We start from the raw sequence: 14,370 nt of genomic DNA on the forward strand, positions 1-14,370 counted from the left end.
AAGCTTCTCATTTGTCATTGACAGACTACTAACTTCCTCAGTAGCTTCCACCATGCTTGTGTAGATATGAAAAATCTCTACACTAATCTTTTCAACGGTTTCTTTATATTGGCTTGTATTTAAATTAATGGTAGTTATAGTTGGTACCTCTGATTTTGATGAGGATGATTCTCCTTGCTCAAGAGCCATAAGTGCATAATTTCTAAATAGTTCATTCTCATCATCTTCATCAGTGTCATCACAACTCTTGCCTTCAGCTATGTAAGCCTTTCCATGTTGTTCCTTTAAGAGAGCTTCATACTTTGCTTCTAATTTCATATAGGCTTTATCCTTTTTCACTTTCTTTGGCTTCCTGCACTCAGTTGTAAAATGGCCCAACTCATCATAGTTAAAGAACCTTATATTTGATATGTCAACATATCCAGTTTTGTAGCCACCTTTGCTAGCTGAGTTATACCGAGTTTTTGGTTTCCAGTTATTTCTATTTGAGGATTGTCCCTTATTCTTGAAAAACCTTGGTTTTTTGTCCCTGATGTTAGAGAATTTTCTAGCTAGTTAAGACATTGATTGATCCATCTCATCTAGCTCATCAAAGGTGTAGTATTCATCTTCATCTAACTTCAAAACAACTTGTTTATAAGGTCCCTTGTTCTTTTGCTCAACAGCATGAATGGTTGAAATTTGAGCATCTTGTTCATCTTCACTTGCTTCACTGTCATTGACCACTAAGACACTGGATCCATCAACTACATGTCTCTGGTTTGCCTTCAATGACTTTCTTTGTAACATTTCAAGCTCATATATTTTCAAGATCCCATACAAGACTTCCAGTGTCATTCTACTCAAGTCTCTTCCTTCTCTAATAGCTGATATTTTCTGTTCAAGGTGGCCAGGATGAGCTAGCAAAAACTTTAGGTTAACCTCTTCAGCTTTATAATATTTATCATGAAGTTGCAAGTCATTTATCAACTTGTTGAATCGTTCAAATACTTCAGTAATTACTTCTTTAGGCTTGGTCATGAAACCCTCATACTGGGACACCAGTATTCTCCTTTGATTTGATCTTACTTCCTCTGTACCCTCACATATAATTTTAATCTTTTCCCAAATCTGTTTGGCTGTGTCATAGTTGATAATATTTTTGTACATAACATTTTTAAGTGACTCTATCAGAATTAGTTATAGACCACTGTCTAGAGAGACTTTTTCCTTTTCAAGTTCAGTGTATTTTGAAGGGTCTTTAGGGGCAAAATAAGCTGGAATGACCATGTCTCCATCAGTAGATTCATCAACCCCTTCCATGGGGATAAATGGGTCATTCTTGAGAATCAATATATACATGGGATTGGCCATCATTATGAACACCATCATCTTTTTCTTCCAAAGTGTATAGTTGATTTTATCAAAGGCTGGTATCTTGATACTGCTTATCTTTTGTGCACTCATTTTTCCAAGATCTTTATCTGTTTACTTTCAGATTTTAATCTGATACCACTTGTTAGATATTGAATGCAACACGGGGGGTGGGGTGAATATGTTTTTTGGATTTTTAGCCTTTTTTAAACTTGTTTGGATTTTAGGTGAACAAAGCAGTTTAGATTTTGCAGATATATTGTTTTTACAAAAATAACCAATAAACACAGTATTTTCAAAACTCACTTAATTTGTATTAATTAAGTTTGTCTTGCTACAAATTCTGGGGTCTTAAGAAAATAAGAACTCAGCTTCTATCTTGAGAGAATACAAGAAAATTTAGATCTGTTTGTTACATGTGAACTACAGACCAGTGCATGCTTTATAGATTAGCAGCACATGTTTACAAGACTTGCACTAAAATGTACTAAACTACTTTCTAAAGCAACCTTTTTCTCTTTTCATTTCTAGCTTAGCAAATATGTGCAGAATCTTGCAGGTCTGTGACCATCCTTCTTCCAGTTAATCTTGACCCTTGATCTTGTATTCTTCCAGCTACTTTGTAGATTTTTGAATCTAGTTGATAGATCATTTGTTAACTGATAATCTTGAATCTTGAACTTTTCTACATTCTGTATTTGAGAAGTATGTCGAGATTCCAGTATGTTCTATAGAGAAGTGATATCTCGATAAGTATAATGGCTTATCGAGATCTCTGAGTTCTCTATAGGTATACTTGACCTGTCGAGGTCTCTAGATCCTAGCATGTGAAATAACTTGTAGATATGTCTGAGATCTCTACATGTAGAAATGACTTGTCGATATCTGTGAGATCTCTATATGAGAAATTGACTTGGTGATATCTCCAATTCTTCACATCTCCATTTGACTTGTCGATATCTCCGAGTTCTCTACATGTAGAAATGACTTGTCGATATCTCCAGTTCTTTACATCTTCATTTGACTTGTCGATATCTCTGAGACTCCTCTATAAGCCATTTTGGACTTCTCGATAAGTCATTCTGGACTTCTCGAATGACTTCTCGATATAACTTGACATGTGACTTGTCGATATCTTGACTTAGAACATTTTTCATAGAACAGCTTTATTCAACTCTAAATTTCTATACTTTTCTCTGAGACATGATCATGACTTGATTTTCTTCCAGAGTTTATTCCTTAGGTTGAATCTGTTCACAAGAAAAATTCTCGAGTCTAATCTTCTAACATTTTTACATACTCAAGAAATACAATACAAAATACAAAATTGGTTATGAAACAACTAAATCTCAGGGTTGTAAATTTGACTTAGTCTTGTTATTCTACATGCATGTCTTGCACAACAAGTTTAAAAGTAAATTAATATCAATAACGTCATTTACCATTACCTAATTATTATTAAAAATATTTTCCAAATTAAATATAAATCAATGTTTGGATATATACTACCTAATAGAAAACAAATTTTACTGAAAATTGAAGTCAATTTGTGTTAATAATTAAAATTTAATAAAATAAAATTTTGAAAATATTTATATAATGGGTATCAAAATTTGGTATTTTTGTATTTCTATAAATCAAGATTTCGATTATTAATAAATAGTATAGATTAAATAAATATAAGTTCCCTAGTACGAGTGTGTTTAAGTTTCTAGAAAAAAATGAAAGAAATATGCAAATCTCGCAAATGATTGATAAGTTGAATTTGTTCCATGGGCTTAGTTTTTTAAATAAAATCTTCTTATGTAAGATTAATATTCACACAACTCTATTTAAAGAACTAAGTCGATGTAGCTATGCTTTTGGCCAATCATCCTTTGTGCCATGAACCTAGTTTTTTTAAATAAAACTTTTTTATATAATGTTAATGTTAACGCAAATTTATTTAAAGAACTGCATGATGTAGCTACACTTTGATCATCGGAGATCATAACGCCAATCTCCTAGAAGTCAAATCTAGATGATTAATTAGAGGAGTTTCACCTGAGTTTATTAAAGCAGTAGTATCCGGGACGCTCTTAGTGGGGTTAAGAACGATAATAAGAGAGATGTGGTAGAAACGAATTGTCACAAATTGTGCAGTTTATTCGTAGTTCTTACTCAAGTTTTTCTTATTTTGGGGTCAACGAATGCAAATATCTCTTCTTCTTTTTTGAAAAAAATGCAAATATCTCTTGAATGGTTTGAAGACACAAAACTTCATGTTACGGTTCGTTAAATGTTTTACAAATAGTGTAACTCACTATGCGAGATATAGTTGTTCTTAAATATTGAACGTAAGTGTAGGGTGGAAAATGTTCGTTCCAAATTTCTTTAAAAAAATTGCAAAATTATATTTTTTTAAATTAATTCTTTTGTATTAATGTGTATCTCTAAACTAAGTTTAAATAAAATAAATTTTAATTTATATATAAATTTAATAAGTTTTCAATTATTTTATACACTGGTCACAATCCGTCCCCTACAACAATTTTTAAAATATTATATATTTTTCCTTAGAAACACTTGCACTACAATCTAAAAATAAAATAACTCAAGAATGAACTCGGAGACATCTGACATTGAATATGTTTAATACGATTGTTTCTTCTTTTTCTTCCTCTTCTTTTTTGCTAATTAATTCATAACAATTTTAAGAATGAGTTGATTCAATACTGATCTTCCCATCCCCTTATTCGAACCTGCACTCTTTATTTCTGTTTGGAAAAATTCTCCACGATCACATATTTCAGATAATTACGTTCAGCATTACATATACACACATATTATGTTTTATGAGTGGGATAAATTGGAGTTGATTTTTTGATACATTTGTGATGTTTCTCAATGCATTTGGGATATTCATAAAGAAAAAATAGTGATATATACAAATTGTTTTGAGTCCGAAAATGAGTTCCTTATCTTCATTTAGTGAGAAGCTCGATGAGCTTGAAGGACAGATCACTGATATTTTTCGAGCTTTAACGTAAGGATTTTTACACTTGCGTGTGTGTGTTGTTTTAACATGCATGACATTATACATGTTAAAATAATTTTTTGAGCTAGTTAATTATGGCCTCATTAAAATTTATCACTGCTGGTTACTAGTTGTTAGTATGATTATGATGAATTATTGAGGATGATTATGTTAATTATTTTGTGAATTATATTGCAGAAATGGATTTCAAAAGTTGGAGAAGATGAAAGAGACAAGTAGGCAAAGTAGGCAGTTGGATGATCTTACAGATAAAATGCGTAACTGCAAAAGGTACCTGATTACTGTTGTCTCCAACTTGTATCTGCATTTTGTGATTGTGGTCTATGGAATGACTATCATGAGCTTTAATAGCAAGATGATCTGAACATTGAGTTTGTGAACCAGCTAAAGTGCTATGGTTGTTAAAGATTCACGAGTACTAGCTTAAAATCGGATAATCCTTGCACTAGATTAACAAAAGTCTAGGAAGTTGTTTCAGCGACGATAATGTATATGGAAATGCAAGATGGAAAAAGAAACTGTATTTGCAAACAAGCTAGATTAATTTGTTTTGATATAGTTTCTACTGTTTGATTTGAGGTGAAGAATATTAGTGAATTATGTGTGTCCTTGGATATATGATTTGCCTTGCACGGTGAATAGAACCCGTAAACCACCGTGTTGTTTGCAGTAATGTGCATATGAAGATAACTTATCAGAAACTTTAATTCTTTCATGGTTTTTATCTTATGTTTAGATGATGACCTAGTTGGAAACTCATTTCATTTGGTCTTTTAATTGCCTTCTGCTTTGTCATGTATGGTTGATAAAGGATAAGTTAGAATTTGCCAAATTTGTATGGTACACGTAGCGCGATTAAAAATAGCCAGTATTGGTGAATAATTAAATTTGTCTTATTATTATGTAACTGGATTTAAGATTTATTCGACTTACTCTTGCAAAAGTTATTTGTTTTCTTTCTTTCATGTTCAATGAGAAATTTGCTGATACTTTGTGTTGATAGTCTTATCAAAGAATTTGATACAGAAGTAAAGGAATTGGAATATAACAATGCTGCAGGCACCAATAGGATGCTAAATGAGAGAAAGCATTCAATGATGCAATACCAGTTTGAATATTTATTATGTTAAAAAACTCCTTGTATGATCAGTATGTCCTACTGAATTTATGCCTTTTAATTGCAGGTGAAGGAGTTAAATAGATTTGTGGCTCAAAAAAGCAGTTAGCCTTATTGCCATTTGCTGTTCTCCAATCCAAGTTTTGAGATATCTGATTTTTAGTTTATTCTCCAACTGACATTCTCCTCTTGTTTCTGTTTCTCGTTTATTACTATCATGTGAACTTTGCATTCATACCTATGTGGTTCATAACTCCTATTCAAACAACCCTAATCTTTCTTTTCCCTCTCTGAGTAATTTCCTTGTTATTTTTTTGTTCAACATCTGTAATTGAAATCTGGTTGTTTCTTTTTATTGAATATATCTAACATATATAACTATGTCGGAAAATATTATTGAATATAATATGATCCAGTTAAGCGCTCCTTATAACACCTTGAGGTTTTAGGAGGTTACTTAATTATTTTGATCACCAGGAATTTCTTTTGAGTTTCAGTTGGTCATCCTTTCTTGGTATATTTGTTCAGTGATTTGCTCAAAAATGCAATAATAGTATAAGTTAAAACTTATAAACTATGCAACCAAACCTAAAAGTCCTGTTCACCAGCATGCTTTTTATTTTTATATCAAAATCTCTACTTCAGTTCACCGGTATCTCATCCCTGAATAATTATCTATATTATTAATACATGCACACTTATGAGATAGTATTTTGTGTGTGGGAATGGAGGGAGAGGAGACAATTTTACTTGTGCTATTGCCATATTTCGTATTTTTGATTTAAATTTTGTGGATGATTACATAGATATGCCAGCAGTCTTGAAAACCAGCGTGCTGATCTGTTTGAAAGGCCTGATGATAGCCCTGTAGAAAATAATGGCTTGCTAGCTTCATGTAAGCATATGATACAGTTTTCCTTTATGTTGAATGCCAATTTTGAAGCTTCAATGAGTAATCAATTGAAGTACTATTTAAGTTTTTAGTGGTGCAATGACCAAACTTCCTCGAGCTATCAGCATCGATATGTGCCTTGTATGCATAATTTCGCTACTTTTACGCTACCTTTTTAAGATGTAAAATTGTATTTTAGATATTGTTCGAAACTCTAAAAGGCTTCTGAAGGACATAGGACCAGATACAAAAAATATAACATCTTAAAATGAAATTTGCCTAATTATTATTAATTTACAAAATTGCATGCATTCTTTTTAAACATAAACTGCAGTATTCAAGAGAACCTTAATAGGAAGGCGAAGGCAACTTGCTACAACCGATCTCCAACATTAAAACATCTCCATTGAACTGTAATGAACAAGCTCAAACTCTACTAGTGACATAGGTTCTTTAATTATCATAATCCTTTGGGTTTCTCAATCTGACTAATGAATTTGTGGAGATTCAGTCTTGCTTAAAGTTGCACCTGGTTACACGAGTATTTAATTTGTGGCTATGTTGCCTGAATACTGATGTGGGGAATTTGTTCATTCATTCTTGTATGATTGTCTAATAGGCTGAGATACCCTCATAGTGATGATCTATCAAGATAGAGAAAGAGGTAAAATATGCATTGATATTCAAACAGGAATTTTATTCGATAATTAATCTCTTTCTGTATTGTTATACAGAAAATAGGCTTGTGCCTGCATTAGGGCTGTCATTTATCTATTTGTATTGATCTTGATACAAATTGTGCAGAATTTAGACCTATATTCTTGTGGATTTGACAGCAGTACTAAGGCGCTCTTTTCATTTTTTTTAAGACACCTTTAGTTCTATGCATGTATCTTATGTCTGTGTGTATATTGCAGCTATGTCGAATCAAGAGCTAGTTGATCATGGAAATAAAATGATGGATGAGACGGACCAATCCATTGAGAGGTCAAAGCAGGTCAGTTGAGTTCCTCTATATCATACATCTACTTGTGCAAATAGTTTAAACCTCGCCATGTGCTCTTCAACATAACTACTACTTGAAAATGAAGACTTAAACTGTAACTTGAGGCACACAAGCTTTATCAAATGCTGGTCAGCTATTATTAGGCTTGCGCATAACCATATGGCAAGTATTTTGCGGGTATTTGCAAATAAGTGGAATGAAATTATAATAGGAGCGAAGAAAGGATTTTAAAAAATATTAGTTTGTCAAAAGAAACAGAGTACGAATGAGATGCTTTTGTTTGTTTCGGAATCTAATTTCCATTGCCTTGGTAGCTCGAGTTTGATATGTTCTCTGTATTGCAGGTTATTGCAGAGACTGTTGAGGTTGGAACAGAAACTGCAGCAAGACTCAAGTCACCAGTGGGTGAATTTACTTAACATGAATTCATAATCATATGCCATGGTCATATATGCATTCAAGGTTTGACTCTAATCTTATTTTTCTCCACTTCTTTCTTTTATTATTGTCTTTAGACTGAGCAAATGAGCAGGATTGTTAATGAACTGGATTCTATCAATTTTTCAATCAAAAAAGCTTCTAAACTGGTAAAGGAACTTGGTAGACAGGTCAATCTTGATACCATTCTAATCCCTTTCTCCTCCAATTTTTTTTATTTTGTTTCTGACTTCAAATTCCTTATTAGATTGCAACTGATCGGTGTATCGTGTTCATGCTCTTCCTCATCGTGTTGGGTGTTATAGCCATCTTTATTGTGAAGGTTGACTCCCTTCCTTCATTATTCTTGTGTGTTTGTGTGTGTGGGTGACAGGTCAAGGTGTACATGGTTTATTAGTTAAATGTATACCAGAGCATGATATTTGAAATTGGAATTTGTGTCTACGAGGTTATACCAAAATGTAGCATAGCATTGATACCATTGGAATTGCTTTCAATATGATTGCAGTTGTTTTGTTTAGTGAAACTTGCATGCTGAGGAATCTATAATATATGACATCATGTAGTTTCCCGGTTAGCAGGGTTATATTCACAGTTGGTAGTGTGACTCTATATCTTCTTATCTTGATACGTAATTAACCATGTTTTAATTCCAGCCACAATGTATGTCCTAAATCGCAGACTGATTTCGTATTTGCTGTAAACTGACCATGTTAATTATTGTTAGAGTTATTTGCAAAATGCATCCCCGTGGTTTGGCCAAACTGCATTTTTTTACCTATACTTTAGATAACTACACTTTGCATCCCCTTACTATTTCGGCGCGACAAATTGCACCCTTTTCGTTAAATTTGTTAAAATTCTCAGGGGCATTTTAGGAAATTAAAATATTTAATTATAATTAGATCATTATTTAAGTTTTTTGACCCTCTAAATGATACTTTTCGAAAAAATTTAAAGAACGGAAGTTGTAGAGAATAAAAAGATCTTCTCGAAATAAAAAGGTTCAAAATTGAAATATTTTTTTTATAATTGTTTTTAATAAATTCAATAAGTATATATTTTATTTAATTTCGGCTTCGTAAATTTTTTGATAATTTTGAATGTTATTGTTTTGAAAAGATTTTTTCGTTCTCTGTAATTTTCGTTCTTTAAATTTTTTCGAAAAGTATCATTTAGAGGGTCAAAAAACTTAAATAATGATCTAATTATAATTAAATATTTTAATTTCCTAAAATGCCCCTGAGAATTTTAACAAATTTAAAGAAAAGGGTGCAATTTATCGCGCCGAAATAGTAAGGGGATGCAAAGTGCAGTTATCTAAAGTATATGTAAAAAAATACATTTTGACCAAAACACGGGGATATATTTTGCAAATAACTCTTATTTTTATTATGTATACCTTTCAGCTTGTTAACCCAAATAGTGAGGACACACAGGACGTCCCTGGACTAGCTCCTCCAGTTCCTCCAAATCGCAGATTGCTGTGGAATCCTAATCAGGAGTATTACAACAAGTTGGTATAGTATCAGAGAATCATTCAAAGCAGCCGAGGTGCATTCTTTCCACACACTGGACATGGTTCAGAAGTTCAGAAAGGTGCGTCTGTCAGACAGTAAAAAGCATAATTTTTGGCTGTCCGTTTGAATAACACATGTAGTTCCTCTCTGAAACTGAACTCCTCATTTGGGCCAGGAAATGTGATAGATAAGAGTTGTCTTTCATGTGAGCGAGGAAATTACAAGGATCGATGTCAAAACTGAGACGATACCTTTACCACTGGTCTGTCTCACGATCCTAGATAAATTAGACTTAACATGCCAGTACGTTAGTTCTGTATAATGTATCTTCTGTACATCTCTTACATAACATATCAAAGTCGTTGCCTGATTTCAAACACTTGAAACTTTTTAGGTTCATTTTTTAGTTGCAAATTTATAAGACTTGGTCGTTGGTTTGTTGAAATTTAGTCGTTGGTGTTTTTCTAAGTCTTCTCCAGAGACTATCATGCGGTACCACCGAAAGTAAAACAGCAGTAATGCGAAGATTAGCTTAAGCGATACAAACCGTAAGAACAGCAAGTCCCTTTTGTACATGTGATGTAATGTGAACTTGAATCCAAGGCTCGAATACAGAGAGGTGCTTTGTAATTCCAGATTGAATGGTGGTACTTTATTCATTATTCATGTATTTAATTATTTGATGTTCGTAGCTTGATCCAACAAAAATATTTAACAAGATAGCAATTCTGAAATAATTGTTTTGTGATCACTTGAACTGCTCAAAGGATAACAAATACAAAAACGTGGAATTTTTATTATCTGTAAATTACAAGATTACCCAAAATAGTTGTTACATTCTCACTTGTTACAGGACATCATCAGTGTGTTCAAACTCACAGATGATGGATTGATAAGAGTAGACTGACAGGTATCTAGAAGTTGAACATTGACGACACTATCAAATATCTAGTATTAAATTTAAATCAAATGCGATACATACGCATGAAATAGCCGCCTGTGATGACTGGACTGGTATGAGGTCCATAAATTTCCACGCTACGTTCTTGGTTGTTTCCTGCCTGGGTTTTTATTCTTTTACACTCTTTCTTTTTCTATATTCATCATTTTTCTCTATACATTTCTACATGGTCTTCTTCAACATCTTATCTTTTTACATTTTCTTATTCCCCCATCTGAGTCAATTCTTTAGTTTTATTTTTTAGCACAGTTTTAGCAATCAAAATCTTGATGCAAAATTAGTGAAATTTTGATCTTTAAAATTATTACAAGTATGAAGTGTTTTTACATGTTTAAGAAAGATAACACAAAGAGCACACAAGAGAAATCACCGGAAAGATTGAGACACAAAGCTAAAAAAACAAAGAACTTGCCATGTGATAGCAGTTTAGTAAAGCCTAAAAGTGGTCTTTTATCACCAAGGAGTGTTCTTGATATGTATAAAGAGAAAGAACACAATTTAAGAGTGTTTACTTTTGAAGAACTCAGAGATGCAACTAAGAATTTTAACAGGTTGTTAAAGATAGGAGAAGGCGGTTTTGGAAGTGTTTATAAAGGTTGTATCAGACTTGTAGATGGTGTGGGTGATCCCTGTGTGGTTGCTGTTAAAATGCTTAAACAGAATGGATTGCAGGTATTTTTTGCTGGACAATTTATATGATTCACCTTCTTCATGATTATATATAAATGTTATTGGTCTTTTTATATTCTCTGCATTTTTGTCCTGTTATTGTGGTTTGTTTATGTTTACCAGGTTTTTTAATTCTCACTTGTTCATTTTATTTTTCGCCTGCCACTATGAAAGATGTTCCTGAGTATACAGGCTTCGAGGGGACATAAATACTCCTATTGTGATGCTTGGATAAGTGCCTAGAGACATTGTGGACTTAACTATCTGATCCCTTGGCTTATAGTACAGCTATACTAATAGATAATTAGATACCTCTCTTTTTTTCATAATAATTATAGGATTGTGGCCTGATTTTGTTATTTCAGTCTTATCCGAAGCTATTGAATACGAGTTTTGTATGTGCGAAAGAATCCTGGATATCAAAAATGCAGATGCAACTATAACTAGTGACTGGCTAATATCTTGTCAATGCTAATAAATCCTGCTTTCTACTATGACACTATATCTACTGCTTCCTTAGTTTTACTAGTAATACTAGTATTGACAATTTAGAGAGCATTTCATGGGATTCTGGTAGAATGCTGCTCCGTTGAGTGTTTGGATATTAATCTGTTGCCAAAACTGAAGTTTATAATGCTTCTGATTGCCCTAGTTATAACTTTCTTTTAAGGTAATTTTACTTTCTCATACAGGGTCATAAAGAATGGCTTAAGGAGGTCCACTTTCTTGGAATTGTGGATCACCCTAACCTGGTAAAGCTTTTAGGATACTGTTCTGAAGATGGAGAAACCGGGATTCAACGGTTATTGGTGTATGAGTACATGCCACATAAGAGTTTGGAAGCTCATATATTTAGCAGGGTTTTGCCAGCTCTTCCCTGGCCAAGAAGATTACAAATTATGCTAGGAGCGGCTGAAGGATTGGCATATCTCCACAATGGATTGGATGTCCAGGTACAATTTATTTGACTGTGACATACATGCTTTTCAATTCTAACCAACTCCATTCAAATTCTCGTGGATTCAGTTAGCATAATCGTCATACATCAAATATTCTGGCATTGGAATTGTTGTTTATGTGGAAAGTTTATAAAAATTGCATTATCTTGGGCCAGGTAAGTCTGGAAATGGATAGTTAGTGCCTACAGATAGAAGCAACATCCCTGAGAGTCAAGATTTCAGACTTCAGAAATGTATAAATTGGTCTGAATGTTATAAATTATATGGTAGCTATTGAGTAGCCGACAGACAAGTGAAATAGATATCATTTTCGCTTTTTCAAATGTTAGGAACAACTCACTAGCATACAAATTGTGTTTAACTAAGTTTTTTTTTTTGCTAAATTTGTTAGGTAATATATCGAGATTTTAAATCATCAAATGTGCTCTTGGACGCGGAGTTCAAGCCTAAACTCTCAGATTTTGGGCTTGCCAGGGAAGGGCCTACTGGGAACAAATCTCATGTATCCACAGCAGTAAGTGAAAAACACCTATTACAAAATAGTTGATTAGTTCATTTCATAATGTAGAAGTAGAACCCCAATCTGTATTACATATTATTATACACATACAATGTGCATGGATTTTTATCTTCTTCCTCAATCCAAGACTTGGCCAACTTTTTTTTCTTTTCTTTTCTTTTCTTTTGCTGAAAATTCCCGCAGATGACAGACTTACTCAGAATGTAACTACCAGAATTTCAAGTAAATCATTTAAAATTCGCACATTAGTTTAAAATCTTAATATGTAACTGAAATGAAGAGTGCTAAATATAATGTAAAATTTATTTTGCACATTAGTTTAAAATCTTTTCACTGTTCTAACAATCTTCCATTTAATCAGCCTGTTGGTACATACGGTTATGCTGCTCCCGAATATATTGACACTGGCCGTGTTGGTAAATACTGTGATGTGTGGAGTTTCGGGGTGGTGCTGTACGAGATTCTTACTGGTAGAAGGGTGATGGAAAAACATCGACCGCATGATGAACGGAAGCTTCTGGAATGGGTAAAACGATTCCCATATGACAGCAAGAGGTTTAGCACAATCATTGAACCCCGAATCAGTGGTCATTACTCTCTGGATGCAGCTAGGCAAATGGCAAAATTGGCTGATAGCTGTATGCTTAAAAACCCCAAAGATCGCCCAACAATGAATGAGGTGGTGGAAACTTTGAAACAAATCATAAAAGACTCTGATGAAATGAGTTAAAGCATCTGAAACATGAATATCTGCATTGAATCAAAATGCGCAGAATGTGTAAAATAGTGCAACTCTTATTAGTAATCTATAGTTCCATAGGAGCCCCTTGATCATTACTGTACAAAAGGTCCAACGTTCAAGTCATAAAAACATTTTGCCCGTGAGCAATCAATTTTTTTTTAAAAAAAAAATTGCCGTTTTACTAGTATCTTAGCCTTTTAAAATGGTTATTTGGTCACTCTAGTGACTAGTAACTTCCAAGTAAGTAATCAAATTAAAAAAACTTTCAATCATGAATTTATAATTTATAATTAATTTGCAATCAAAGTGACCTTTAATGTAGACTCTTAAATTGTGTCAAATTGACTTCTAGTTTTTGAATTAATCATTGAACTATGTGTTAATCTTCGATTAGATCACTTAGTGGAAAAAAATTGAATATTCAATTATTTTAATGTAAGCTAAAGGTTTAATTATTTTAATGTAAGTAAAAGAATTGAAAAAAAAAATGAATTGAAACTGTTAATATGACTTTTTATTTTGAAATTATAATCATTCAAAAAATTAATTTTCTAAATTATTGGTATAAATTATTACTATAAAAAAATTGAATTGAAAAACGAGACATTTTAATATTTTTTCACTTTTATTGATTTATTAGCATACTATATTCTCTTGGGGAATATACTATGTTAACTTTCTTTTATCGGACGAGCCCTGTATAATATTTCATCAATTATTACTATAAGAAAAAAGGAATTGAAAAAATGTAATCACGTGCTTACTTATTCTGCATAATTCTGTGAATTTGATATTTAAGTAATAAAATAGTAGATGAAGAGTGTGTTTAAAGAAGATTGTTAGAGTAAATGAATATTTTTTATCTTAAATTGTTAGGAGCTAATTTATTTATATTATTTTTGAAGAAAAAAATTAGCTAATTGTTAGAGTTGATCTTAGATATAACTATCATTTTAGAGTTTTGAAACTCCGATCACCGAATTGCTACAATATTTAAATTTCAGCACCCCTTTACAATTTAGTCATCTCTTTGCAGTGATCAAAGATTTTCGTTGAAACTATTATTTTTATACACAATATTAAAAGAAACAATTGCAAGGTGAATGTAAAAAATAGTGGTATCTTTTAAATCCGAGAAGTATAATATATTTTTTAC

General features: G+C 32.5%; 1 protein-coding gene and 1 pseudogene across 1 annotated transcript; both read left to right on the forward strand.

Annotated features, from left to right (window-relative positions):
• Window positions 1-4,301: 4,301 nt before the first annotated feature.
• On the forward strand, window positions 4,302-10,244 carry LOC141668499 (putative plant SNARE 11; annotated as a pseudogene).
• Window positions 10,245-10,491: 247 nt separating this feature from the next.
• LOC141668498 (putative serine/threonine-protein kinase PBL19) lies at window positions 10,492-13,357 on the forward strand. Its single transcript, XM_074475386.1, has 4 exons — window positions 10,492-10,996; window positions 11,686-11,946; window positions 12,344-12,466; window positions 12,834-13,357. Exons 1-4 carry the CDS (start codon window positions 10,637-10,639, stop codon window positions 13,200-13,202), a joined length of 1,113 nt encoding a protein of 370 aa, XP_074331487.1. The 5' UTR covers window positions 10,492-10,636; the 3' UTR covers window positions 13,203-13,357.
• The last annotated feature ends 1,013 nt before the right edge of the window (window positions 13,358-14,370 follow it).

The sequence above is a fragment of the Apium graveolens genome, chromosome 6, assembly GCF_009905375.1.
Source record: "Apium graveolens cultivar Ventura chromosome 6, ASM990537v1, whole genome shotgun sequence".
Classification (NCBI taxonomy): Eukaryota; Viridiplantae; Streptophyta; class Magnoliopsida; order Apiales; family Apiaceae; genus Apium; species Apium graveolens.

Coding starts and splice junctions, on each gene's coding strand:
- LOC141668498 (XM_074475386.1), top strand. CDS start 10,637: ATGAAGTGTTTTTACATGTTTAAGAAAGATAACACAAAGAGCACACAA. Junction 10,997..11,685: donor TTAAACAGAATGGATTGCAG/GTATTTTTTGCT, acceptor TTTCTCATACAG/GGTCATAAAGAATGGCTTAA. Junction 12,467..12,833: donor AATCTCATGTATCCACAGCA/GTAAGTGAAAAA, acceptor CCATTTAATCAG/CCTGTTGGTACATACGGTTA.